The sequence below is a fragment of the Cervus elaphus genome, chromosome 21 (assembly GCF_910594005.1).
Source record: "Cervus elaphus chromosome 21, mCerEla1.1, whole genome shotgun sequence".
Taxonomy (NCBI): domain Eukaryota; kingdom Metazoa; phylum Chordata; class Mammalia; order Artiodactyla; family Cervidae; genus Cervus; species Cervus elaphus.
The window spans coordinates 34,436,826-34,464,082 of NC_057835.1; the positions used below are offsets into that span (position 1 = coordinate 34,436,826).

At 36.9% G+C, this 27,257-nt stretch overlaps 1 protein-coding gene across 1 annotated transcript in view; it reads left to right on the forward strand.

The window, feature by feature from the left end:
- Positions 1-27,257, forward strand: part of MCMDC2 (minichromosome maintenance domain containing 2) — a 49,435-nt gene that overhangs the window by 1,332 nt on the left and 20,846 nt on the right. Inside the window, exons 2-12 of the mRNA XM_043880013.1 lie at positions 2,715-2,868; positions 5,580-5,772; positions 5,865-5,995; positions 6,074-6,133; positions 8,199-8,394; positions 9,424-9,546; positions 9,665-9,769; positions 12,120-12,245; positions 14,786-15,023; positions 23,868-24,073; positions 26,877-27,043. Coding sequence (XP_043735948.1) covers positions 5,679-5,772; positions 5,865-5,995; positions 6,074-6,133; positions 8,199-8,394; positions 9,424-9,546; positions 9,665-9,769; positions 12,120-12,245; positions 14,786-15,023; positions 23,868-24,073; positions 26,877-27,043 — 1,446 coding nt within the window. The 5' untranslated portion in view covers positions 2,715-2,868; positions 5,580-5,678. The remainder of the gene's footprint in view (positions 1-2,714; positions 2,869-5,579; positions 5,773-5,864; positions 5,996-6,073; positions 6,134-8,198; positions 8,395-9,423; positions 9,547-9,664; positions 9,770-12,119; positions 12,246-14,785; positions 15,024-23,867; positions 24,074-26,876; positions 27,044-27,257) is intronic.

The following is a 27,257-nucleotide window of genomic DNA, read 5'->3' on the forward strand; positions in this document are numbered from 1 at the left end:
AGAAATATCGAGAGAAATTTTAAAATACTTTAACTAAATGAAAATGAAAACAATTATCAAAATTTGTAGATAAGAGAAAACAGTGCTTGGAGGTAATTGCTTGAATTGATATAATTCAACGTATTATTGAATGCATATATTAGGAAGAAAGATCTAAAAATAAGTTTCTACCTAAAACTTGTTAACTTTTGCTCCATCTTGCTGTGAAAAAAACTGCTCTAAAATTTTTAAATCTTAAAAAGGCATGACAAAAGGTCCTGTATAGTTAGTTGCTGAAAGAGGAGAAAATGGAAGAGGGGATGAGAATGGAAAGGACTTTGATTTGCATAAAACAGTCCTCTTTCATGCCACCACTTCTGAGTTAAAAAATTAAAACAAACTGATCACTTACAAAGTATTTATGTTTATAAATCTTCCCAACAGATGCCCTATATGAGTGTACCTAAAAATAAATGTTGCTTCTTGCAAACCATACTAGTTTTACACACTGGATATCTGCTTTAAATTTTCAAGCCTCCTATTGGGAGGCTTCTATTTTTTAACCTGCCGCTGAAATTTTGTGATATTCCGTGATCTAAAATAATAAAATGCTGTATTTACAACAATGTAGCAATCAGAAGCAATGAAATTTTGACTCTAGATAATCATTTTCATTTTCAGAGAATTTGCAACAGGCAGTAATGCACTGAATACTTAAAATTTTAAGTGCTTTTTTTTTTCTATGTCTAACATACTTTAAAGGATGTACTGGATACATAAAAAACTATTGGAAGATTTCATTGGACTTGGTTAATTTAAAAGTCCATTATTAAAAAAAATAAAATAAAAGTCCATTATTACTTTGCAGGGAAATGAATCATTACAGTTAAATGATTAACCAAAACTTTTATATATATATGTTAATAAATACCTTTCAGAAGAATCGATTCTACCTTAAAACAAGATCCATCAGCAGCCAATAGTCTAGTTCTTCTCATATAAAATAGTATTCATAACCACAGGATTTTAGTACAAGACAGTTTTAACAGAACTTTGCTGTTGCAGATTGATTTTTAGTTCACAAAACATTTTCTTCACCTCATTGCTCACATAGGTAATATTCCCCCATAGGAACAAACTCTGGTGTTTTGTCAACCCTATTAAATATTGAAAGGAGTGGCTTCTATTACTTTTCCATGGAAAATGGTCCAACTTTCCAACTCCTGGATCCCCCCAACCCAATGTAATACAGCACGATTGATGACTGTTCAAAGTAATACTAACAGGAAAGGACTCAGCACAAGCTTTGGATTTTTGGTAACAGCTTTATTGAGATTTAATTCACATACCATAGAATTCGCCCATTTAAAGTGTAAAATTCACTAGCTCTTAATTTATTCAGAGATGTGCAACTATCACCACAATCAATTTTAGAACATTTTCAACCCTATATGGGTCAGTTCAGGTCACTCAGTCATGTCCGCCTCTGCAACCCCATGGACTGCGGCACGCCAGGCTTCCCTGTCCATTGCCAACTCCTGGAGCTTGCTCAAACTCATGTCCATCGAGTTGGTGATGCCACATTCAATCATCTCATCCTCTGTCGTCCCCTTCTCCCTCTCCACCTATAGGGGTGGATAAACAAAATGTGGTATATACATACAATAGAATATTATTCAGCCTTTAAAAGGAAGTTCTGATATACTATGATGTAAATGAACCTTGAATACATTTTGTTAAGTGAAATAAGCCAGTCACAAAGGACGAACACTGTATGATTCCACTTATATGAGGTACCCAGAGTAGTCAAATTCATGGAGACAGAACCCAGCTTGCTCTCAGGGGCAGATGGCAAAGTAGAGAGCCAGGGAAATGGGGAGCTACTGTTTAAGGGGGTCAGGGTTTCAATTTGGGAAGGTGAAAAAGTTCTGGCGGTGGATGATGGTAAGGTTTCACAATGTGAATGTACTTAACACCAGTGAACTATACACTTAAAATGGTAAGTTTTATGTACATTACCACAGTTTTAAAAAATAGTTATACCCATTAGCAGTCATTCTCCATTATCCCTTAAAGCCCCAGAAAACCACTCATCTATTGACTCACTCTCAGATTTGTCATTTCTGAACATCTCACATAAATGGAATCAACAATATTTGGCCTTTCCTATGCAGCTTCTTTTGCTTTGCGTAGTGTTTCCAAGGTTTATCAGTGTTGTAGCACATTTTATTTTGTTTTCCATTTATTTTTATTAGTTGGAGGCTAATTACTTTACAATATTGTAGTGGTTTTTGCCATACATTGACACACATTTTAATACTCATTTTGTGTATTAAAAAATCAGTTCAGTTGAACTGACATTCTTTTGAATTGACAAATAACATCATGTTATATGGATACACCACATCTTATTCACCCATTTATCAGTTTCCACTTTTTGGCTATTGTAATACTACAAACATTCACATATAAGTTCTTGTGTGAACATATATTTTACATTCTTTCTCATACTATCTATATATAATATGTATAATATGTAATATGTGGCACGAAATTATTGGATCATATAGTAACTCTATGGTCCTTTATCAGGGAATGTTTTCCAAATTGTCTACACCATTTTGCATTCCCACCAGGAGATTTTTATGTAAGCTTTTTAACAAACATGAACATCCTTGGCTGGTGAAAACCAACGGTTTTTTATCTATCTTTCTCTCTGTTCTTTGCCTCATAAGGAGAGAGCAAGAGCCGTTATATTGAAGAGGATGGACTGCAGGTCAGATCAGTTGCCCTGGTGGCTGGAAGGGACAACCCCAGCAGGCTCTGCGCGACCAACGGCCCAGAGGTGCGCGCATGCGCACGAGGACATCGCTGGCTCCCGGGCTCCAGGTGGCGCGCGACAGGAGAGGTTCGGTGGGTGGAAGGGTGTCACACCCTGCTGAGCTGGGGTCCACAGGCACAGTCCACAGTGCCTCTGTGGGTGGAAGAGGTCCTGGAGCTCAGGGTGTGAGACCAGACTTGCTTCCATCCACTTTGATTGTGAGGTGTTTTGGTGCTGACTCGGTCGGCAGAGGAGACCCGACCTGCGCTTGTTTCTAGTGAACCAACACTTGGGTTCTTTAGGCTGTGGGGGGACCTGTCAAATTTTATCCCGGTTGGCTTATTTAATGCTTTCCCAAAGGGGTTCTATGTCTTTTCCTCCACTGTCCGCTTCCTTGATAATGCCAGTACTCCAGGACCTCCGCTTTACACCGGTGATACCCAGAGCGTTATCTCTGGTCTTTTTAAAATTACTGAAGGCCAAGCCCTGGTTTACGTCGCCCTAATTTTTCTGTCTGTCTGGACGTCCTCAGAACCGGTCAAAGTCAGCATATCTGAAATGAATTTCACCTTGTCATTTCCCTACCCTTCTCCCGACTTCCGTATTCTATTAGAGCAGCAGCTTCCACCCACACCGATAGACCGGCGTGATATTTTTAAAAGTCTAGAATCCATCCCCTCCATTCTCTTTCATTCCTGATGCCCTAGGTTGGGCTACATATCTCCAAAGACTAGAAACTGATCATAGATAATTCCTCTATTCCAACCCCTCTTTCCACTCTGGCAGCAGGCACTGACGTCCAAAATAAAAATCTGACCATATTACTCCCCTGTTAAAAACTTTGATGATTTCCCTTTGTCTGTATTTTCAATCCTGCTGAACCTCACCCAGACATTTCATTATTAGCAGTCTCCCATCATTCCACCTCCGAAGTATGGTCTGATGAAACACACATGGAACGTTCTGAACACGACACACGCTTTGAGATCGTTTTGTTTAGGTTAGGGGCACTGAGAAATAAACTCTGAATTTCCCCGCCTCCCTGCCGGCGCCTCCCCACCACCCCCACCGCCCCACCATGTAATAGCCAAAAGACAGTCTCACTTTGGAAAATGAGCTGAACTCCAAGTAGCAGGGGTGTGGATTCAATAGTGTAGGTGTGAAAATTGGGAGAAGGGAGATTACCTCTATCCTTGAAAAACTTTCTCTTCTCTTCAGTTCAGTTCAGTCGCTCAGTTGTGTCAGATTCTTTGTGACCCCATGAACCGCAGCAAGCCACACCTCCCTGTCCATCACCAACTCCTGGAGTCCACCCAAACCCATGTCCATTGAGTTGGTAATGCCATCCAACCAGCTCATCCTCTGTTGTCCCCTTCTCCTCCTGCCTTCAATCTTTCCCAACATCAGGGTCTTTTCAAATGAGTCAGCTCTTTGCATCAGGTAGCCAAAGTATTGGAGTTTCAGCTTCAACATCAGTCCTACCAATGAACACCCAGGACTGATCTCCTTTAGGATGGACTGGTTGGATCTCCTTGCAGTCCAAGGGACTCTCAAGAGTCTTCTCCAACACCACATCAATTCTTTGGTGCTCAGCTTTCTTTATAGCCCAACTCTCACATCCATACCTCTCCTCCAGTTACTGAAATCTCACTTAACTCTCGTTACTGAAATGTCACCTTTAAATGTCTGTGACTCAACTATATTAAATCAAAATGTCCTAAAACAATAGAAAATATTATCACCCCTACATGAGGAAGACCCCAAATTTAGTGAACTCTTTCATATACAGTTCCTTCTGTGCTCTCTAGTATGTTAATATTTCTCTTATAGCACATAAATTGTATAGAAATTTAACTTTTTTACACGTCTGCTTTCCCTCACTGTACTCTTGGAACAATAGGGAACTTATTTTACTGATCTTTGTATCCCCAGTGCCTAGGACAGGATGATATCCATTAAATAGTAAATGCCCAATAAATATTTGATAATGAGTAAATGTGATAGTCATTATTTTTTACTTCTCTAAATTGGCACCTCATTGAAAGCAGAATTCAATCTTAATCATCTTATCCCTAGCACCTAATACAATTTTTGGCATATATTGTTTCCAATTTTTGTTTGCTATCTTTAAATTAATTTTATGTATTCCACTCTCATTGCTATGGTTTAATGTTTTATGTTGGTCACTGATACAAAATGTAAAGCCAGAAGAGGCCTTATCATCTAATACAACAGGTGAAGATACTTAGCCAAGATACTTAGTAGGAAGATACACCTTCCTACAGGTGAAGATACTTAGCCAAGAGAGGTCGAGTGATTTCCCCACAGCAACTAGAAAACGCTAGATTTAGAACCAGGTTTTCAGATCCCTTAGGCTAGGATCTCATTATCTAATATTTTTTTCAACAACTGTATTTTGGTATACCTACTCTGTAAAGAGACATTTGAGGATCCTGTTCTTAAATTTGCAATCTTGTGAAGAATTTCATAACCTAGTCTTGAATAAAATATTTGGCAAAAGAAGCTGAAGTGTGGCTTCCCTTTGGGTAGGATTTTTCTGCACTGCTCGGCTTGTGGGATCTCAGTTCCCTGACCAGGGATTAAACCTGGATCAAGGCAGTGAAAGCTCAGAATCCTAACCACGAGGCTGCTAGGGAACTCCTAGGAATTTTTTTAAGTTGGAAATTTTACCTCATTTTATTTAACTCTCAGTTTTACCTTTAATAGTATAAACAGTTTTATTTTATATCCTTAAATGTAAATTTTATTTTATTTCTAGGTATTCTCATATTTTCTATGAGTATCAGTCTCTGTAGTCTTCACCAGCAATTGTGATTTAAGCAGTTAGTAAAAGAGAAGAATCATTAGCTAGAAGAAAATGTCAAATCTAAAAATGAAAGAGGCAGCCCTTATCTATCTTGACAGAAGTGGAGGCCTCCAGAAGTTCATAGATGATTGCAAATACTACAATGGTATGTTCAGCAAAGGTGACTTTATTTTAGAAACTTTAAAATAAAGTCCTACATATAACTAACTTCACTTTTAAATTTGTGTATTTTTACAGATTCAAAACAAAGTTATGCTGTCTATCGATTCAATGTTTTAATAAATCCCTCTGATATTGTTGAATTGGATGCTGAACTTGGAAATCACATTTTACACCAGCCTTTAAAAGCTGCTCAAGTTTTTCAATCAGTAAGTTAAAGAAAGAAATAATTTTATGCCACATGGAATCTTCCATAACTTCTTTGGTTTTCTTGTTTCAAATCACAGGTCTGTTATATTGCTGTTAAGACTCTCTCACTAATTGGACAGTTGCAGACTGAAACTCAAGTAAGTTTTAGTTAAATTTAACAAAGAAAACTAAGGTACAGTACTTTCAGGATAACTTGTAAATAAATTTTTTATATTAAAATATATTTTTTATTAAAACATTTTTTCAAAGTTTGGTGGACTACATACAAATCTTTACTTCCTGCATTATGACATAATATTAAACATTTTAATAATAAAACATTTCAAACATACCCTAAAATAAACAGAATAATACAATGAACCTCCATATTTCTATTGCTCAGATTGAATAGTTTGCAATATTTTGCTATACCTGCATAATCAGTCTTTTTCTGAAATATTTTAAGGCAAATCTTTAAAATACATTTGATATTTCACCCCTACATACTTCAGTATGTATCAACCTCTAAAAATCGTGGACATTTTTCTTTTATAACCACAATGACACTATTACCCCTTACAAAAAAAACAGTAATTTCTTAGTATCATCTAATATCCTGTCCAGCCCAGATTTAAATTTGCCCAACTGGGATTCTCAAGAATCTCTCACAGCTGATTTGTTCAAGTCAAGATCAAAGCAAGATGTACACATTATAACTGGTTCTTATATCTCACTATGTCTTTTTTGATCTAGAGGCATTTCCTCCCCCTCCCTTTTTATGCCACTGAATTTTTAGAGAAGCTAGTTAGTTGTCCTGTAAAATGTCTCATAATCTGGGCTTGTATGATTATGTTCATGTGGTATTTAACTTATTCCCTAGACCCCATATTTCTGAAAATAGCAGTTGCTTCTAAATATTATACTTGCTTAGATTCAAATTCAACTCATTTTGATAGGAATAAATTACAGTGTCACATGTTTCATACTGCCCTACATTAGAAGTGCCCTCTCTGTTGTCCCACTTTTAGCAATGCCACAGTTGATCGGTAGGTGCAGATGATGTCAGTCTAACCCCTCCAAATCACAGTCTACCATCAGCTTTCACCTCAGTTTTTGCAGTCATTGATAATCGTTGCCTGTATGTGTGTTAGTCACTTAGTCGTGTCTGACTCTTTGCAACCCCATGGACTGTAGCCTGTCAGGCTCCTCTGTCCATGGGATTCTCCAGGCAAGAAGACTGGAGCCAGTTGCCATTTCCTTCTCCAGGGGATCTTTCTGACCCAGGGATCGAACCCAGATCTCCTGAATCATTGCCTAGATTCTGTTATTTCATTAGGAGTTGCAAAATTGTGATTTTCCAGATTTTAGAAAACTTTCAATGTTTATTAGCTAAAATTATCCTACAAGAGAAGTTTTTCTCTCATCAACTGTTTAATTACCTTGCAATACAATTTGTACAGGAAAAGCAGAAGAAATGTTTGATTCTTTCCATTTATAAATTTTTGGAGTGATGAGTTGAAATATAGCAGCCTCCAATGATGACCAATATTTTTTGTTTGTTTTTCCATTTTTAAATTATGAGGAGCTATTAATACATGAATTTTTAAATATATCTGATATGTTTCAGTGAATCTTTGTCATTTTTTTGATGTTTATGTTCTCTAACTTTGGTCACTGGGAGCTTCTTAAAGTTTGTTCTTATTTCCTTTTGATGCATTTCATTAGTGTATTTTCTGCCCCAGACCTGAAACTAGCCATTTTTCCTAAGGAGCTCTGGTTTCTTTCAGTGAGAAATTATATTTAGAGATCTGGGCATTAGAAGTATTTATTGCTATTAGGTTGTCATTATTTTATAAATAAGTCTTTCAGGGAATGGTGAGGAAATGTGTATATATATATATATATTTTTTTTAACTTTTCCCTGGTTTTATTTTTTTAATTTTAATTGAAAGATAATTTCTTTACAGAATTTTGTTATTTTCTACAGAAATGTATATTTTTAAAGAAAGATAATAGTTCATAATACTTTTAATTAAAATATCAGATTATAAGGATTTTGCATTTTAATTTTACATTTAAATATCTTTTAATGCTCAAAAGATTGGTTCCTAATACTAACAAATCATTTATTTGACTTACTCTACAAATATATTTGCTGTATTGTAATGCAAGTCCAGTTGGATCTGCATGTTTTATTAATACTATTTTTTGTGTTCTTATCAGATTAATATAGTGCTGAAGTTAACACATTTACCTCCTCTGCCAAGTTATTGTCTTGATCTTTGTGAGTTTCCACGTGATTATACATCTCAAAGATTTTATACAATGCAAGGAATTGTGATTGCAATGACAACTGTAACCAAGTATACACAAGGTGCAAGATTTCTTTGTTCAGATGAAGCATGCCCTCTTTCAAAAGGTAAATATTAAAATGTAAAATTAAAATAATTTATTTTTTAATCTTAAATCATGTTTATAATTAGTTATGAAACATTCATAGCATAAAAAGAATGGGATAAAATTCAGTGTCTCCTAGGCTTCCGTGGTGACTCAGATGGTTAAGAGTCTGCCTGCAGTGTGGGAGACCCGGGTTCAATCCCTGGGTCGGGAAGTTCCCCTGGAGAAGGAAATGGCAACCCACTCCACTTCCAGTCCTTGCTTGGAAAATCCCATGGACGGAGGAGCTTGGCAGGCTACAGTCCATGGGGTAGCAAAGAGTCAGACAGGACTGAGCAACTTCACTTTCACTTTCAATGTTTACCAGGGCTTCCCTCATAGCTCAGCTGGTAAAGAATCTGCCCACAATGTGGGAGATCTGGGTTCGATCCCTGGGTTGGGAAGATCCCCTGGAGAAGGGAAAGGCTACCCACTCCAGTATTCGGGCCTGGAGAATTCCATGGACTATACAGTCCATGGGGTCGCAAAGAGTCAGACCCGACTGAGTGATTTTCACAAGTCTACTTTGTGTAACCTTGAAATTCATTCTTTCTTCCCTATCTCTCCCCTATAATTTAATAGGTGTACTTGTGTTGCTGAAGTACTTGTTCTCACACAATTTCATGACTGTCCATGGTGTTCCCTCTCCACATAATGTCCTCGCTCAACCCTTTGGCTTAACTCCATTCAGTCTTTCTCCAGGACAACTTTTCCATTTGTCCCCACCTCTCGTTGGGTTGATTGCCCCTCCTGTCTTCTCTCCGAACACCTTGTAGATGAATACTGCTTATTGAAATTGTCTGTTTTTGGTCACCACCTATTGAAATTGTGTGTTTAAATATCCATAAAACCAGTGCCTTAGCACAGTGCCTGGCAAAAAATAGCCATTGAACTGCTGTGAACTCACATCCAAACCCAATTTAATTATATGTTGAATTAGGTTCATTTTAAAGGATTGAAAATAGAAAGCTAAATCTGAAGGCAAATTTAGCTTAACTCTGTTTTCTTTCAGGATTTCAGTATATAAGAGTGCATGTACCTGGTGCTACAGAATCTGCAACAGTAAGAAATGACTTTTTGTGTAATCTATGTTCATCTTCACTTCAAGAAGACAGAAAATTTAGAGTACTTGGTGGTAAAATGCATTTGTGTTTTATAATTATAATTTTTAAAATAATGTCTGATGTTTTAATGTAGAAATTAAATTGAATATATATCCTAATAACTAATTCTTTTTTGCTCTTTGAGTTCAGATAAACAGATAGTTGAAATAATTACTGCAAAATCACTTCATGCTTTTCAAGGATGTTGTAACAACCAGCCATTTAGGTTTCAATCTCTTACAGTCTTCCTCAGAGGTAAGATCTGTTTGCACTAAAATGTACTTAAATTTATGCTTGATTATTATACATGGTACTTGTATAGCCTGATAATCATAGGTCTTCTCTTTCTTGAGTATTTTAAAGAGTCATATACAGCTAATGTACCAATTATTTATTCAGTCATACAACATTCACTTAAAAGGATATTAGCACATGCTATGAAGCATTATGTTAAACCTCAGGGTGACAGTTATTTACAGTAATAATCTCCCATTATTGTGTGTGTATGTCTTATGTAAGTATTGGAGTTAATGTTTTAAAATATAATGTTCATGAGGGTAGGACGTGAATTTTTACTGCACATAGTAAAAATTTAGTAAGTTCATTCACTAAATGAATGAACTCCACGGGTTAAGACCTGTGAATAGAACAGATGCTGCAATAAAGGAGGAAATCATTATCAGTATCAGCCACCCAGGGAAGAGTGAGTTTTAATTAAAAAGCCAGAATTGTGAAAATGAGGATGGATTCAGCCTCTTTTCTTGGGCTAAAATTGGAAGAATTAAACTGTTTTTAAAGAGAGATTTTTGGATGCAACCATGTGTATGAAACTTGAGTTTGGAAAGTAGAGACTCAAACAAGAATTCTTTTCACCATGGCTTGACAAGGACAAGGCAGGTGTGTAAGCCTAGATGACTATAATTTTTAATACCAAATACTGTGTGCCAGACACTTTTACATATATTAACTCATTTAATCAGAGCAACTCTCAACTCTTTCAATTGTTATTTCCATTTACAGTGTAGAAATGGATGCAGAGAGAAGTTAAATAACTTTTCCAAGGTTACACAGCTAGCATATGACATAGCCATGATTCAAACTCAGGCATTCTAGCTTCAAAGTCTATTATTTTAACTACTTAATTCTACAAAATACAAACCATACATTACAATATAGAAATATAAGTGACTATCCAACATATACTTTAGTAGAAAACCCTTTCTTCAAATAAACTTTTAATAGAACCCAAATGAATTTTTAATAATTAAATTAATAAAAGGAGGCCTTTTGGGATTATCAGAAGAGATACCCAGACTTCCCAGTCTCCTAGCCTTCCTTTTGATCCTTTCTTGACCTCAGGATACATTCACCAAACTCTTAAGAGTCCAGGGAACAGCTGAAAAATGATTTGTTTCATTTTCCCCTTGTAATTCATACTGTATCCTTCAGGGTTTGGGGGGGTGGGGGAAGAGGGAGTGTTGGTTTGTTTATTTAGTTTGGGATTTTTATTTTCTTAAGTCTTGGGCCTGATTCTTCCCATCTAGGTCTACAGGGTTTACCGATATACTCTCTGGAGCTAGAGAGAGAGAGAGAAAGAACAGAGAGGGAGAAACAGAGATCACTGTTTACTCACAGAGGGAGGTTAATCCTTGCTTCTGCTTGTAAGCCTTTCTTTCACAGCTTTACAACCATCCAAATTCTGTGTAATGGAGGATCAAGATTTTTTAGCTTTTCAGAATAAATTTTGAACTTGTGCAAAGGCTTTGCTCAATCCATAAAGGTGAGAGGAACCTAGTAGTGTCTTGTGGGTAGACTTTAGACAGGAGCAGACCCAGATGGGAACTTCAATTCAGCTACTTAACTACTTGGGCTTCCCTGGTATCTCAAACGGTAAGAATCCACTTGCAATGTGGGAGACCTGGGTTCGATCCCTGGGTTGGAAAGATCCCCTGGAGGAGGGCATGGCAACCCACTCCAGTATTCTTGCCTGGAGAATCCCCATGGACAAAGGAATCTGGCAGGCTACGGTCCATGGGGTCACAAAGAGTGAATTCACATGACTGAATGACTAAGCACCTAACTACTTTAGCCTTGTATAAATCACTTAACCTCTTGGTTTCTTCATATATAAAATGGGGATAACAATATTTGTCTTAAAGTTTATAATTACGTAGTGCGTGTAAAAGTACCTTGCCTATATTCTAGACAGGACATAATACTTTTAAAAATAATTTTCTTCCCAAATAAAGTTATTACTTATAAAGTCTTTTATTAGCATTTTGTCATTTAATGAAAACATGTTTCATTTAAACAGAGTTGTCCTGTTTTGCCTTTTGACTATATTATAGGAGACTGTTTAGTTGCTATGCCACATATTTCTTAAAGTTAATTCATCACTGGCTCAAAATGATGTATCAAAATTTATCAGCAGTAAAATTACCTCAATTTACATTATTTATGTCACTCAGTATGCACGTTATACTAAACAAAAGTAAATATTTAGCAGCTAACTAAACTATTGTTACTGGTTTTAGATCTTTGAACCATATCATCAGTAAAAGTTTCATTCAGTAAACATATTTTCTTTTGTCTTTAATAATTTTAGATGAATCAGTGAATAAAATGAATATAGGAAATGAGTATAAGGTTATTGGAATTCCAGCCTGTGTAAAAACATCACAAACTGCTATTTGTATAGAAGCAAATAGTATCACTTTTTGCATTCCAAAAGGTAAGGAAAATGTTAATATCATTTTTAACAATACTTGCAAGTTTAAATCCATTTGTTCAGGAAATAAGTATTGGCTGCCTGTGTGCTGGACACTCTTCAAAACACTAGGGATAGAGTTGTGATCAGGACAGTCAAGGTTCCTACCCTTAAATCATATGGTAGATGGTGAATAAATCTAAACTAACTAATAAGACAATTTCAGATAATAAATGCTATGAAGGAAATAAAGCAGGATAATGTAGAAACTTGCCCCTAGGAATGATTCTTTTCTTTTGGCTAAACTCTATTTAGATTTTTAAAAAAATAATTACCAATGAGAAGAACGTTTTAAGATGCCAGGAGTTAGAGATTAGTCTAAAAGTTTTTCTTACCTTTGTTTTCTAGCTAAGGCATGCTAAGTAACTTGTCATGGTCTGAGAAAAAGAGCTGGATAAAATGGCATCCTCTTCCTCATCTGAGTTTTGAGCCAATCAAGAAATAAGACTAGAGGCAAAGGCAGTTGGGGCCAAAATATCTGCTTTATTACTGATAATTTTCTTCCAACTTAATTAAGCACTAAGTAAACAGAAGTGAAGAGCAGATCTACTCTTTTAATTTGGCAAACAAATATCTGAATGTAAGACAGGCTAGTTAAATCTCGAATAATAGATTTTTTTTTTTTTTTTTGATCACTAGATAGCTTTTGGACTGTGGTATTGGAGAAGACTGTTGAGAGTCCCTTGGACTGCATGGAGATCCAACCAGTCTATACCAAAGGAAATCATTCCTGAGTATTCATTGGAAGGACTGATGGTAACTGAAACCCCAATACTTTGGCCACCTGATGTGAAGAGCTGACTCATTTGAAAAGACCCTGAAGCTGGAAAAGATTGAAGGCAGGAGCAGAAGGGGATATCAGAGGATGAGATGGCTGGATGGCATCACCAACTCAATGGACATGAGTTTGAGTAAACTCCGGGAGTTGGTGATAGACAGAGAGGCCTGGCATGCTGCAGTCCATGAGGTTGCAAAGAGTCAGACATGACTAAGTGACTGAACTAAACTGAACTGAGATAGCTATCTAGAATAACAGAAGCCCATGTTGAATGTAGGGCTTCCGTGGTGGCTTAGATAGTAAAGAATCTGCCTGCAATGCAGGAGACGTGGGTTCGATCCCTAGGTGAGGAAGATCCCCTGGAAAAGGGAATGGCTACTTACTCCAGTATCCTTGCCTGGAGAATTCCATGGACAGACGAGCCTGGTGGACTACAGTCTATGGGGTCACAAAGAGTTGCACACTACTGAGCGAGTAGCACTTTCACTTTCTTTCAAGTTGAATTTAAATACAGTGGATTCTAGACACCTCTGCTTATTTTGAAGAAAAAAACTTATTAAAAGAATAAAAATATTGAAGAAAGAAAGCATTAATGAACAATAGACATTTTAAAGATCCTTTCAGTATTTTCTGCTGTGAAATGTTTTATAATTTACTGATTTGGTAGCAGAACATGGCTTCTGTGTAGGTTAAGTGTGCTTTCTCCTGCTAAACTCTAGAATTGGGCAGATTTAACCACCTAAATGTGGCAAGACCTACTCTAGGTAGGCCTCCCTTGGTCCGTGGACATGCCTGAATAGAAGAAATCATTGCTTCATGATGACAGCCCCAGAGGAAAGAGAAAGGGAGTGAGTTATATATGCACAGTTCTTCCTCCCAAACTGACCCATTGGATTAAATTGCTCATCCCTTTCAGGAGTTGGACAGAAAAAGGGAGTGGAGAAGGTCTAGAATGTTACAGTCTGTGTTAAAGTAGGAGGGTATAAATCTTCCCATTTAACAGGAGCTTTAAAATATTCCCCATTTTGTTTTTTCAGTTCAGTTCAGTTCAGTCACTCAGTCGTGTCCGGCTCTTTGCGACCCCATGAACTGCAGCACACCAGGCTTCCCTGTCCATCACCAACTCCCAGAGCTTACTCAGACTCATGTCCATCGAGTTGGTGATGCCATCCAACCATCTCATCCTGTGTTGTCCCTTTCTTCTCCTGCCTTCAATCTTTTCTAGCATCAGGGTCTTTTCAAATAAGTCAGCTCTTCACATCAGGTGGCCAAAGTGTTGGAGTTTCAGCTTCAGCATCAGTCCTTCCAATGAATATTCAGGACTGATTTTAGCCCTCGCTAAAGAATATTCTGTTCTGCTTTTTAGCCCTCGGTAAATGTGATACTGTTTCAAACACAGAAATATAAAGGAAACACTGAAATACAGGAGCCTTATGATCTGACTTTGCTCACATAGGTCTTAAAAGGAAAAAAATGAGGAATTTACTTGCAACCCACAGGCAATCTATGTGGTACACAGGGTGTGCATCCTTTTATTATGTTTCTTGGGTAGAAATGATAGACCAGAGTGACCTCCAATCATAATTTATTATCATTGTAATAATTTGAATGTGACATCATTAAAAGAACTGCAATTTGATATTTTAGATTAATGGAATTAGATGTCTGTATACCGTTTGCTTGTTTTAAAGCCCTTTTTAATATGTGTATTAATATTTACTTTCAGTTCCTTCAGGAGTTAGTGACAATTTCAGGTGTCTCCTCTCTCTGACTTCCAGCTCATGCTGGAAGTTTACAGCAATACTTGCCAACATCTTTGCATCACAGATTGTTCCTCCTGGGACTTACAATTTGCTCAAGCTATGTTTGCTGATGAGTCTAGTACAGACAAGTGACCGTAACAAGGAACTGGAAAATTGCTTGGATATTTTAATTGTAACAAGTGATACTATACTCATAGACAGGTAAAATATATGCCATTACAAATTGATCACAGATTTGCATAAATCTTTTCCATAAAGATTATTATAAGGCAGATGTTTAGAATTTATCTGATATAAATTGCTCCCCACTAGCAAGTACTCTTTTTAAAAGGTTTACTTAAATGTTCAAAAAGTTAGGAATGAACTTCATATATTAATATAGTATGTGCAATTATAAGGCAAAAACAAATTTATATAATGAAATTTAAATTAAAAAATAAAAGTCCAATTAGCTAACTTAATTGGACAGGTGATGTTTTGCTAAAATTAAGATTAAATCATAATGTAACTATAGTGCTAACTGCCACATATTGCACCAATTTAATCTTCCACTAATAAGCATGAGAATATTTGTTTAACAGTCTCAACCAATACTGGGTATTATTAGACTTTTAAATTTGGCCCTCTGAAGGGTGAAAACTGGTATTTTATTTTAATTTTCATCTCTTTAACTAGAAGTAAGCTTTAGCATCATTTAGAATTTATTAAACACTTTTTATTATTTTTCTATGAACACTGTGACCATTTTCCATTTTTAAATTAATCTGCTTATTTCTTGTTGATTTGTAATATCTCTGTAAATTAGAGCCCTTGTCTCTCTTTATGTTTGTCATTAATCTTTTCCTATAGTATTTGGGGCTGTATGAGAGATTTGGTGTTTTGTTTTTTAGTTAAGATTTGCATAAATAAAGTGAAGCAATAAGATCTTAAGTATGCAATTTGATGAATCTTGACAGATACATGTGTTCCTATAGCCATCACCTCAGTAAGATATGAAACATTTCCATTGTCCATCACTTTGGAAAGTTCCTTTATTCTCTCAGTTAATTCCTATTTCCACAGCTGATTTCTGTCACCATAGGTTAATTTTCCTGTTCTTGAATTTTGTATAAATAGAATCACACAGTGCATCCTCTTTAGGATCTAATCTCTTTTGCTTAGCATGTTTTTGAGATTGGCCCTGTTGTGTGTGTGTCAGAAGTTCACTTGTTTTTATTGATGAGTCGTGTTCCATTATATAAATGTACCAGAATTTGTTTCTCCATTTCTCTAGTGATGGACATTTGGGTTTTGCATGTTTTGACTATATAAATAAAGCTGCAATAAACATCTCTTGTACAAGTCTTTTTGTAGACTTGTGTTTTCATTATCTTGAATAAATATATACGAGTGGAATTGCTGTGTCATAAGGTACGTGTATGTAACTTTATAAGAAACTGCCAAACAGTTTTTCAAAGTGGTTGTGCAATTTTACATTCTAGCCAACGAGGTAAGGTTCCAGATGTTTCTCTCCTCACCAAAATCCAGTTGTCAGTCTTTCTCAATTTAGCCATGCTAGTGTGTATGAAATGGTATCTCATTACATTTCTAAGTTGCATTTCCCTGATGACTACTGATTTGAACTCTTCTTCATGTGCTTACTCATCTTATTTTATGAAGTGTCAAGTTGTTTGCTCACTTTTAAATGGAGTTCTGAATGCACATCCATTGTCACATATGTATCACGAAACTTTTCTCCCAGGTACAAAAATAGTTTGTATTTTTTTCTTAAAGATATATTTGATGAGCAGACCTTTTAGTTTTGATTGTTATTTTCTTTTATGTTTAGTGTTTTCTGGTTTTTGTTTAATAAGTCTCTGCCTATCTTAAGGTCATAAAGATATTATTCTATGTCTTCTTCTAGGAGCATATAGCTTTAACTTTTAAAATAGGTCTGTTATCTATTCCAAGTCAGTTTCTGTATATACCTTGTATATATGCAAGGTAGGAGTCAAGATTAATGTTTTTCCTATGCATTTATCAAACTTTTCCATACTATTTGTTGAAAAAAATTTTCCTTTCCCCATTGAATTGCTGTGGTACCAGTACTAAAAATCTGTTAAACTGGTTATATGGTTATAAATTTAGGTATACAGTTTAACTGGGCATACATCTATTCGAACTTTCTTTTGTGCTGTTTTGACTTATTTGTCTATGATTTTGCCTCACATTCTTGATTGTTGTACCTCTATATTAAGTTTTGAATCAGGTAGTGCAACTTTATTCTTCATTTTTAATATTTGTTTTTATTATTTTAGGTGCTTTGCATTTTCTTAAAAAGTTTAGAATCCATATGTTACTACCAACCTCCATCACACCAAAAAAGCCTTTAAGGATTTTGATTGGAACTGCTTTTAACTTATAAATCAGTTTTGGGGAGAATTTACATCTTAACAATGTTCAGTCTTCCAATCCATGAATATGGTATATGTCTCCATTTATTTAAATCTTAATTTCTTTAAGCAAATTGCAAAGGTCACACACATAATTTGTTGATTCCTAAGTGGTATTTTTGATGCTGTTAAACTGGAGACCCAGTTTCCCCCTCAGTCAGTCTGTCCCATCAGAATGCTTCCATAAGTCCCTTATCCTTCTCCATCAGAGGGCAGACAGACTGAAAACCACAATCACAGAAAACTAACCAATCTAATCACATGGACCACAGCCTTGTCTCACTCAATGAAACTATGAGCCATGCCTTGTAGGGCCACCCAAGATAGACAGGTCATGGTGGAGAGTTCTGACAAAATGTGGTCCACTGGAGAAGGGAATGGCAAACCACTTCAGTATTCTTGCCTTGAGAACCCCATGAATAGTACAAAAAGGCAAAAAGATAGGAAACTGAAAGATCAACTCCCCAGGTTGGTAGGTGCCCAGTATGCCACTGGAGATCAGTGGATAAATAACTCCAAAAAGAATGAAGAGACAGAGAAAGTAAAAACAACACCCAGTGGATGTGACTGGATGGAACGTCTGTTGCTATAAAGAACAATACTGCATAGGAACCTGGAATGTTAGGTCCACGAATCATGGAAGATTGGAAGTGGTCAAAGAGGAGATGGCAAGAGTGAACATCGACATTTTAGGAATCAGCAAACTAAAATGGACTGGAATGGGTGAATTTAACTCAGATAACTATTGTGCTCAAAAATCCCTTAGAAGAAATGGAGTAGCCATCATAGTCAACAAAAAAGTCCAAAATGCAGTACTTGGATGCAATCTCAAAAATGACAGAATCATCTCTGTTCGTTTCCAAGGCAAACCATTCAATATCACAGTAATCCAAGTCTATGCCCCAACCAGTAATGCTGAAGTAGTTGAATGGTTCTATGAAGACCTACAAGACCTTTTAGAACTAACAGCCAAAAAAGATATCCTTTTCAATATAGTGGACTGGAATGCAAACGTAGAAAGTCAAGAAACACCTGGAATAACAGGCAAATTTGACCTTGGAGTACAGAACAAAGCAGGGCAAAGGCTATTAGAGTTTTGCCAAGAGAACGCACTGGTCACAGCAAACACCCTCTCCCAACAACACAAGAGAAGACTCTACACATGGACATCACCAGATGGTCAACACCGAAATCAGATTGATTATATTCTTTGCAGCCAAAGATGGAGAAGCTCTATACAGTCAGCAAAAACAAGACCGGGAGCTGACTGTGGCTCAGATCATGAACTCCTTATTGCCAAATTCAGACTTAAATTGAAGAAAGTAGGGAAAACCATTAGACCATTCAGGTATGACCTAAATCAAATCCCTTATGATTGTACAGTGGAAGTGAGAAATAGATTTAAGGGACTAGATCTAATAGAGTGCCTGATGAACTATTGACAGAGGTTCATGACATTGTACAGGAGACAGGGAGCAAGACCAACCCCAAGAAAAAGAACTGCAAAAAAGCAAAATGACTGTCTGAGGAGGCCTTAAAATAGCTGTGGAAAGAAGAGATGTGAAAAGCAAAGGAGAAAAGGAAAAATATTCATTCCCATCTGAATGCAGAGTTCCAAAGAATAGCAAGGAGAGATAAGAAAGCCTTCCTCAAATCAACCTGCCTGACTTCAGGCTCTACTACAAAGCCACAGTCATCAAGACAGTGTGGTACTGGCACAAAGACAGAAATATAGATCAATGGAACAAAATAGAAATCCCAGAGATAAATCCGTGTACCTACGGACACCTTATCTTCGACAAAGGAGGCAAGAATATACAATGGAAAAAAGACAACCTCTTTAACAAGTAGTGCTGGGAAAACTGGTCAACCACTTGTAAAAGAATGAAACTAGAACACTTTCTAACACCATACACAAAAATAAACTCAAAATGGACTAAAGATCTAAATGTAAGACCAGAAACTATAAAACTCCTAGAGGAGAACGTAGGCAAAACACTCTCTGACATAAATCACAGCAAGATCCTCTATGACCCACCTCCCAGAATATTAGAAATAAAAGCAAAAATAAACAAATGGGACCTAATGAAACTTAAAACCTTTTGCACAACAAAGGAAACTATAAGCAAGGTGAAAAGACAGACTTCAGAATGGGAGAAAATAATAGCAAATGAAGCAACAGACAAAGGATTAATCTCAAAAATATACAAGCAACTCCTGAAGCTCAATTCCAGAAAAATAAATGACCCAATCAAAAAATGGGCCAAAGAACTAAACAGACATTTCTCCAAAGAAGACATACAGATGGCTAACAAACACATGAAAAGATGCTCAACATCACTCATTATCAGAGAAATGCAAATCAAAACCACAATGAGGTACCATTACACGCCAGTCAGAATGGCTGCTATCCAAAAGTCTACAAGCAATTAATGCTGGAGAGGGTGTGGAGAAAAGGGAACCCTCTTACACTGTTGGTGGGAATGCAAACTAGTACAGCCACTATGCAGAACAGTGTGGAGATTCCTTAAAAAACTGGAAATAGAACTGCCATATGACCCAGCAATCTCAGTCCTGGGCATACACACCGAGGAAACCAGCTCTGAAAGAGACATGTGTACTCCAGTGTTCATCGCAGCACTGTTTATAATAGCCAGGACATGGAAGCAACCTAGATGCCAATCAGCAGACGAATGGATAAAGAGGCTGTGGTACATATACAATATGGAATATTACTCAGCCATTAAAAAGAATTCACTTGAATCAGTTCTAATGAGATGGATGAAACTGGAGCCCATTATACAGAGTGAAGTAAGCCAGAAAGATAACTAACACATATATATGGAATTTTAAAAGATGGTAATGATAACCCTATATGCAAGACAGAAAAAGAGACACAGATGTATAGAACAGACTTTTGGACTCTGTGGGAGAAGGTAAGGGTGGGATGTTCTGAGAGAATAGCATTGAAACAAGTATACTATCAAGGGTGAAACAGATCACCAGCCCAGGTTGGATGCATGAGACAAGTGCTCAGGGCTGGTGCACTGGGAAGACCCAGAGGGATGGGATCGAGAGGGAGGAGGGAGGGGGGATCAGGATGGGGAATACATGTGAATCCATGGCTGATTCAAGTCAATGTATGGCAAAAACCTCTACAATATTGTAAAGTAATTAGCCTCCAACTAATAAAAATAAATGGAAAAAAAAAGAAAGCCTTCCTCAGTGATCAGTGCAAAGAAATAGAGGAAAACAATAGAATGGGAAAGACTAGAGATCTCTTCAAGAAAATTAAGATACCAAGGGAATATTTCATGCAAAGATGGGCTCAATAAAGGACAGAAATGGTATGGACCAAACAGAAGCAGAAGATATTAAGAAGAGGTGGCAAGAATACACTGAAGAACTGTACAAAAAAGATCTTCACAACCCAGATAATCACAATGGTGTGATCACTCACCTAGAGCCAGACATCCTGGAATGTGAAGTCAAGTGGGCCTTAGGAAGCATCACTGTGAAAAAAGCTAGTGGAGGTGATGAATTCCAGTTAAGCTATTTCAAATCCTATAAGATGATGCAGTGAAAGTGCTGCACTCCATATACCAGCAAAATTTGGAAAACTCAGCAGTGGCCACAGGACTGAAAAAGGTCAGTTTTCATTCCAGTTCCAAAGAAAGGCAATGCCAAAGAATGCTCAAACTACCACACAATTGTACTCATCTCACATACTGGTAAAGTAATGCTCAAAATTCTCCAAGCCAGGCTTCAGCAATACGTGAACTTGAAAAACTTCCTGATGTTCTAATTAGAAAAGGTGGAGGAACCAGAGATCAAATTACCAACATCTGCTGGATCATAGAAAAAGCAAGAGAGTTCCAGAAAAACGTCTATTTCTGCTTTTTTGACTATGCTAAAGCCTTGGAGTGTGTGGATCACAATAAGCTATGGAAAATTCTGAAAGAGATAGGAGTACTAGACCATCTGACCTGTTTCTTGAGAAACCTGTATGCAGGTCAGGAAGCAACAGTTAGAACTGGACATGGAACAACAGACTGGTTCCAATTAGGAAAAGGAGTACGTCAAGGCTGTATATTGTCACCCTGCTTATTTAACTTATATGCAGAGTACATCATGAGAAATGCTGGGCTGGAAGAAGCACAAGTTGCAATCATGATTGCTAGGAGAAATATCAATAACCTCAGATATGCAGACGACACCACTCTTATGGCAGAGAGTGAAGAAGAACTAAAGAGCCTCTTGATGAAAGTGAGAGACGAGAGTGAAAAAGTTGGCTTAAAGCTCAACATGCAGAAAAATAAGATCATGGCATCCGGTACCATCACTTCATGGCAAATAGATGGGGAAACAGTGAAAACAGTGTCAGACTTTATTTTTTGGGGCTCCAAAATCACTGTAGATGGTGACGGCCGGCATGAAATTAAAAGATGCTTACTCCTTGGAAGAAAAGTTATGACCAACCTAGACAGCATATTAAAAAGCAGAGACATTACTTTGTCAACAAAGGTCCATCTTGTCAAGGCTATGGTTTTTCCAGTAGTCATGTATGGATGTGAGAGTTGGACTGTAAAGAAAGCTGAGCACCGAATTGATGCTTTTGAACTGTAGTGTTGGAGAAGACTCTTGAGAATCCCTTGGATTGCAAGGAGATCAAACCAGTCCATCCAAAAGAAAATCAGTTCTGAATATTCACTGGAGGGACTGATGTTGAAGCTGAAACTCCAATACTTTGGCCACCTGATGGGAAGAACTAACTGACTTATTGGAAAAGACCCTGATGCTGGGAAGGATTGAAGGCGGGAGGAAAAGGGGATGACAAAGGATGAGATAGTTGGATGGCATCACTGACTCAATGGGCATGGTTTTGAGTAAACTCTGGGAGTTGGTAATAGACAGGGAGGCCTGGTGTGCTGCAGTCCATGGGGTCACAAAGAGTCGGGCACGACTGAGCGACTGAACTGAACTGATGCTGTTAAAGTAGTAGTGCTTTGTTAATTTTATTTTTCAAGTATTTGCTTTGAATATGTAGAGTTAGTGTTGATTTTTGTATTCGTGTCTTATACTCTGTGACGTTATACCAGTAGTTCAAAAACTTCCTCAGTTAATTCCAATGATTAGCCAGTTTGAGGCCCATTGTTCTATATAATTAGCTTCTCAGCCTGGCTACCTATTAGAATCATCTGTGAAAATATTTTTTAAAATATTTATGCCTGTGGCTCATGCCCAAAGATTATAATTTATATTTTATGGAGGGCTTAGCATTGGAATTTTTTAAAGACCCCAAGCAATTTTTTTGTTAAAGTATCTTAGCATAATAACTTTTAGGCCCATCTGTGTTTTCACAAATGTCAAGATTTCATTGTTTTTATGGCTGAGTAATATTCCATTACATATATATATATATACATACCACATCTTCTTTATCCATTCATCTATTGATGGACACTTAGATTGTTTCTATATCTTGGCTATTATAAATAATGCTGCAGTGAACATGGAGGTGCATATATCTTTTCCAATTAATGTTTTTGTTTTCTTTGGATTAACGCCCAGAAGTGGAATTGCTGGACCATATGATAACTCTGTTGAGGAATTTCCACACTCTTCTCCATAAAAAGCTATATCAATATATATTGCTACCAACAGTGCATAAGGGGTCCCTTTATTCACATTCTTGCCAACAATTGGTTTTTGGGTTTGTGTATGCTTGATAACTGTCATTCTGATAGGTATGTTGTGATATCTCATTGTGTTTTTGATTTGCATTCCCCTGACGATTTTTGATGTTGACCATCTTTTCACATGACTGTTGGCTCCCCAGGTGATTTTAAAGTGAGCTAGGGTTGAGAACCACTGCCTTATAGACTTGCAAATTTTCCTTCTACATCTTACCCATTTTACATATCTTCAAATTAACACCCAAATTCCTTGGAATGACACATATTCTAGACATTTTATAGCATCTGCCTGCCCATTCTTAAGAGATACTGCTTCACCCTCATTTGCACTGTATGTGTGTGTCTGGTCATCATAGTAGATCGCACCAGCAAGCTATGATTTCTGCAGCAAGGATTTAAAAGCTAAGCTCAGCTAATCATATTCTTTTCTTATAATTTAAATTTGAGAAACGAAGAGGCTTGAGGCAATTGGCAAAGAGATTAGAAAACAAAAGGATGTATCACGAGTTATGTTGATACATAGGTAGCAGGGGTAGTCATGATGGACTTTTTGCAAAACCTAAATGCAGAAGTTTTGAATAAATGAAAGCAGTTCATCAAAAGAGAAAGTCTTGGTTCAAATGTCATCTCTCTATAGATTTTTCTGATTTTTTTTCCAGGAAGAAATATTTCTTTTATGGATGTCCTCACAGCATTTTTTAGTACTCATCATATCGTGTCTTAGTTTCTTGTTTTCATCTCTCTAGGGTGTGAGCTTTCCAAGTTAAGGACCAAATCTCATATGTGTTTTTATGCCTAGCACTAGTGCTCAATAAACATTAAATCAAATTAAATCTAATTGTATAGCTATTATACATTATGACTTCTGAAAATCAAATATTAAATAATAGTAATTAATGATTTATTTTTTCCCTTAGGCTTTTGAATTTTAGTATAAACCTTGTGCCCCGTGGTATACGTCATTCAGTCTCTACTGAAATTTTCCCTACTCTATCCAGGAATAAGTATGGAACTGGAGCAGTTAGCATTCAAGCTGGCAGTGCTTTGCTAGCTAAAGGTGGTATCTGCTTTATAGGAGACTTGGCTTCACACAAAAAAGATAAACTTGAACAGCTCCAGTCAGGTAAGCAATATTTTTTCAAATTAATTTTTACCTCTTTAACTTTTCCATCAGTGTCATGGAGTTGGGTGTGATAAATCACTTCAGTCATGTCTGACTCTACGCAACCCAGTGGACTGTAGCCCTCCAGGCTTCTCTGTCCACGGGATTCTCCAGGCAAGAATACTGGAGTGGATTACCATGCCCTCCTTCAGGGGATCTTCCTGACCCAGTGATCGAACCCAGGCTTCCTGCATTGCAGGCCAATTCATTACTATCTGAACCACCAGGGAAGCGTAGGACTTACCTAACAATAGGGATTATATTGTACACATTTTAGAAATAGAGAAATTATATTAAATGACATTTATCATTTTACCTTGATAAATAAAAACAGGAATTTAATGTGTAAATGCACTATTTAAGCCTTTGCTCTCAGTTGTAACACATCAATTTGTATTAGTTAGAGTTAGTCGCTCAGTCGTATCCAACTCTTTGTGACCCCATGGACTGTATGTAGCTCACCAGGCTTTGTTCATGAAATTCACCAGGCAAGAATACTGGAGTGGGTTGCCTTCCCTTCAGATTTATTTCCTCTTCTTGTCTTATTACACTAGTTAGGACATTCAAGATGATGTTGAAAAATAGTGGTGAAAAGGAACATCATGATCTTGTCTTGTTCCTGACCTTAATAGGAAAGTTTCAAGTTTCTCACCATTATGTATGATGTTAGCTCTAGGTTTTTTGATGAAGTTCTTTTTCAAGTTGAAGGAGTTCCTTTCTATTCCTAATCTAGTAAGAGTTTTTAAATAAAGGGTGTTGAATTTTACCAAATGCTTTTTCTGCATCTATTGACATGGTAATGTGATTTTTCTTCTGTAGCCTGTTGATATTATGGATTACATTAATTGACTTTCAAATGTTGAACTAGCTTTGCATACCTAACATAAATTCTACTTGGATGTGTTGTATATTTATTTTTATACATCATTGGAATTAATTTGCTAATATATTGTTGAGAATTTTTGCCTATAAGAGATATTGGTCTGTAGTTTTCTTGTTATATCTTTTGTCTGATTTTGGTATTAGGATAATGCTGCTTGAGCCAGATTTATAACTAACAAGGATATGGAGAGATAAATACTGGGCAAAGAAAAGTTAGGACCTTGCGTTCTTGGCATACCAGCAAGCATGTGCAGCAATACACAGGAGACATAGCATATTGCCTCTGCCTGCAAAAATAGACTCATTCTCATATGTTCAACTGATTTTTGATCACAACATCAAAGCAAGAAAATGGGGAAAGTTTTTTCAACAAATGATGGTGGAACATCTGGAAAAGAATTAGTATTTGCTCATACCTCACAACTATACACAATAATTAATTAAAGATGAATCATAAACCTATATATAAAAACTTAAATTATAAGGCTACTAGAAGAAAACATGAGAAATCTTTATGACTTAAGGGTGTGTTGTGTGCATGTTCAGTCATATCTGACTCTGTGACCCCATGGACTGTAGCCCGCCAAGCTCCTCTGTCCATGGGATTTTGCAGGCAAGAACACTGGCTGCTGCTACTGCTAAGTCGCTTCAGTCGTGTCCCAACTCTGTGCAACCCCACAGACGGCAGCCCACCAGGCTCCTCTACCCCTGGGATTCTCCAGGCAAAAATACTGGAGTGGGTTGCCATTTCCTTCTCCAACGCATGCATGCATGCTAAGTCGCTTCAGTCGTGTCCGACTCTGTGTGACCCCATGGACAGCAGCCCACCAGGCTCCTCTATCCACGGATTCTCTAGGCAAGAACACTGGAATGGATTGCCATTTCCTTCTCCAGAGGATCTTCCCTACCCAGGGAGTGAACCCTGATCTCCTGCATTGCAGGCAGATTCTTTACCATTTGTGCCACCAGGGTAGGCAAAGATTTTTTAGATGAAACCCAGAAAGCAATTAACAGAAAATAATTGATGAATTGGATTTCATCAAAACTAAAAAGTTATACACATCAAAAGGCCATTTAAAAAGTGAGTAGGCAAACAAAGGAAAAGAAAATAATTGCAATACACATATTTGACATAGGACATATACCTAGAGCACAGAAACAATTCCTACAAGTCAGTAATAAAACAAAATATATATGTGTTAGTCACTCAGTCATGTCCAACTCTTTGTGACCACGTGGACTATAGCCCACTAGGTTCCTCTGTCCATGGAATTCTCCAGGCAAGAATACTGGAGGGGGTTGCCATTCCCTTCTCCAGGGGACCTTAACAACCCAGGGATAGAACCTGAGTCTTCCACACTGCAGGCAGATTTTTTTACCCACTGAGCCACCAGGAACCTCCCACCCTCCACCCCCACAAAAGAAGCCCCAAAGAACCAGACGCAAAAGACCAGATTGTGTGTATTGTCTCACAATCTTTTCCTCTTTCATTCTTAACTTAGATGATCTGCTTTCTTTTTTTTTTTTTCCACACAAAAGAACATTGCTTAATTTCAGCTTCCTTTGTAACCTGCATGATACGACCAGTCTCCTTACCCCCTGCCCATTCATCCCGGTCCACAATTCCAGCTTCATGCTTTGGATTAATGGTTCTTATTGTCAGGGGATACAGAAACATTCAAATATTTTTCTTGCCTTGCTTTTTTTATGGCAAATCCTCTAATTTAGCCATATCCTGCAAAACCATCAAATTTTCCTGTATCTTTGCTATCCAAAATTTAGTTTGTAAAATTCACATTTTTTTTATTAATTTATAATTAATCTATAGCTATATTGACCAAAGTGAACTTAAGTAACAAATGGATAATGTCTCTTGACTTAGCTGTGGAAAGTAGAAGCATCACAGTCTACATCTCAGGAAAAAAGTTTGGGGATGATGTGGATCAACAAATGACTTTTCCAGTTCAGTGCAGTTTTTGGTCTTTTCTTGATATGGATTCACCTTCAAGGAGAAATATACAGAAAACCAATATGCTAATTGGTCAGATGGTAAAGTATATGTGTATTTTATTGTTAGAATGTTCTTCAAGGATTTAGTCATGGATTTTAGTCTCAATTTTTAATAACAATTTTATGTTTTATTTTTATTTCTGTGCTTACTTTCTATACTTACTCAGATCCTGGAACTAAATAATGACACAGTTGTTTGCAATTTTTTTGTTTTTTAGTCATACAAAGCAGGTATCTGCTCACTAAAAATTAT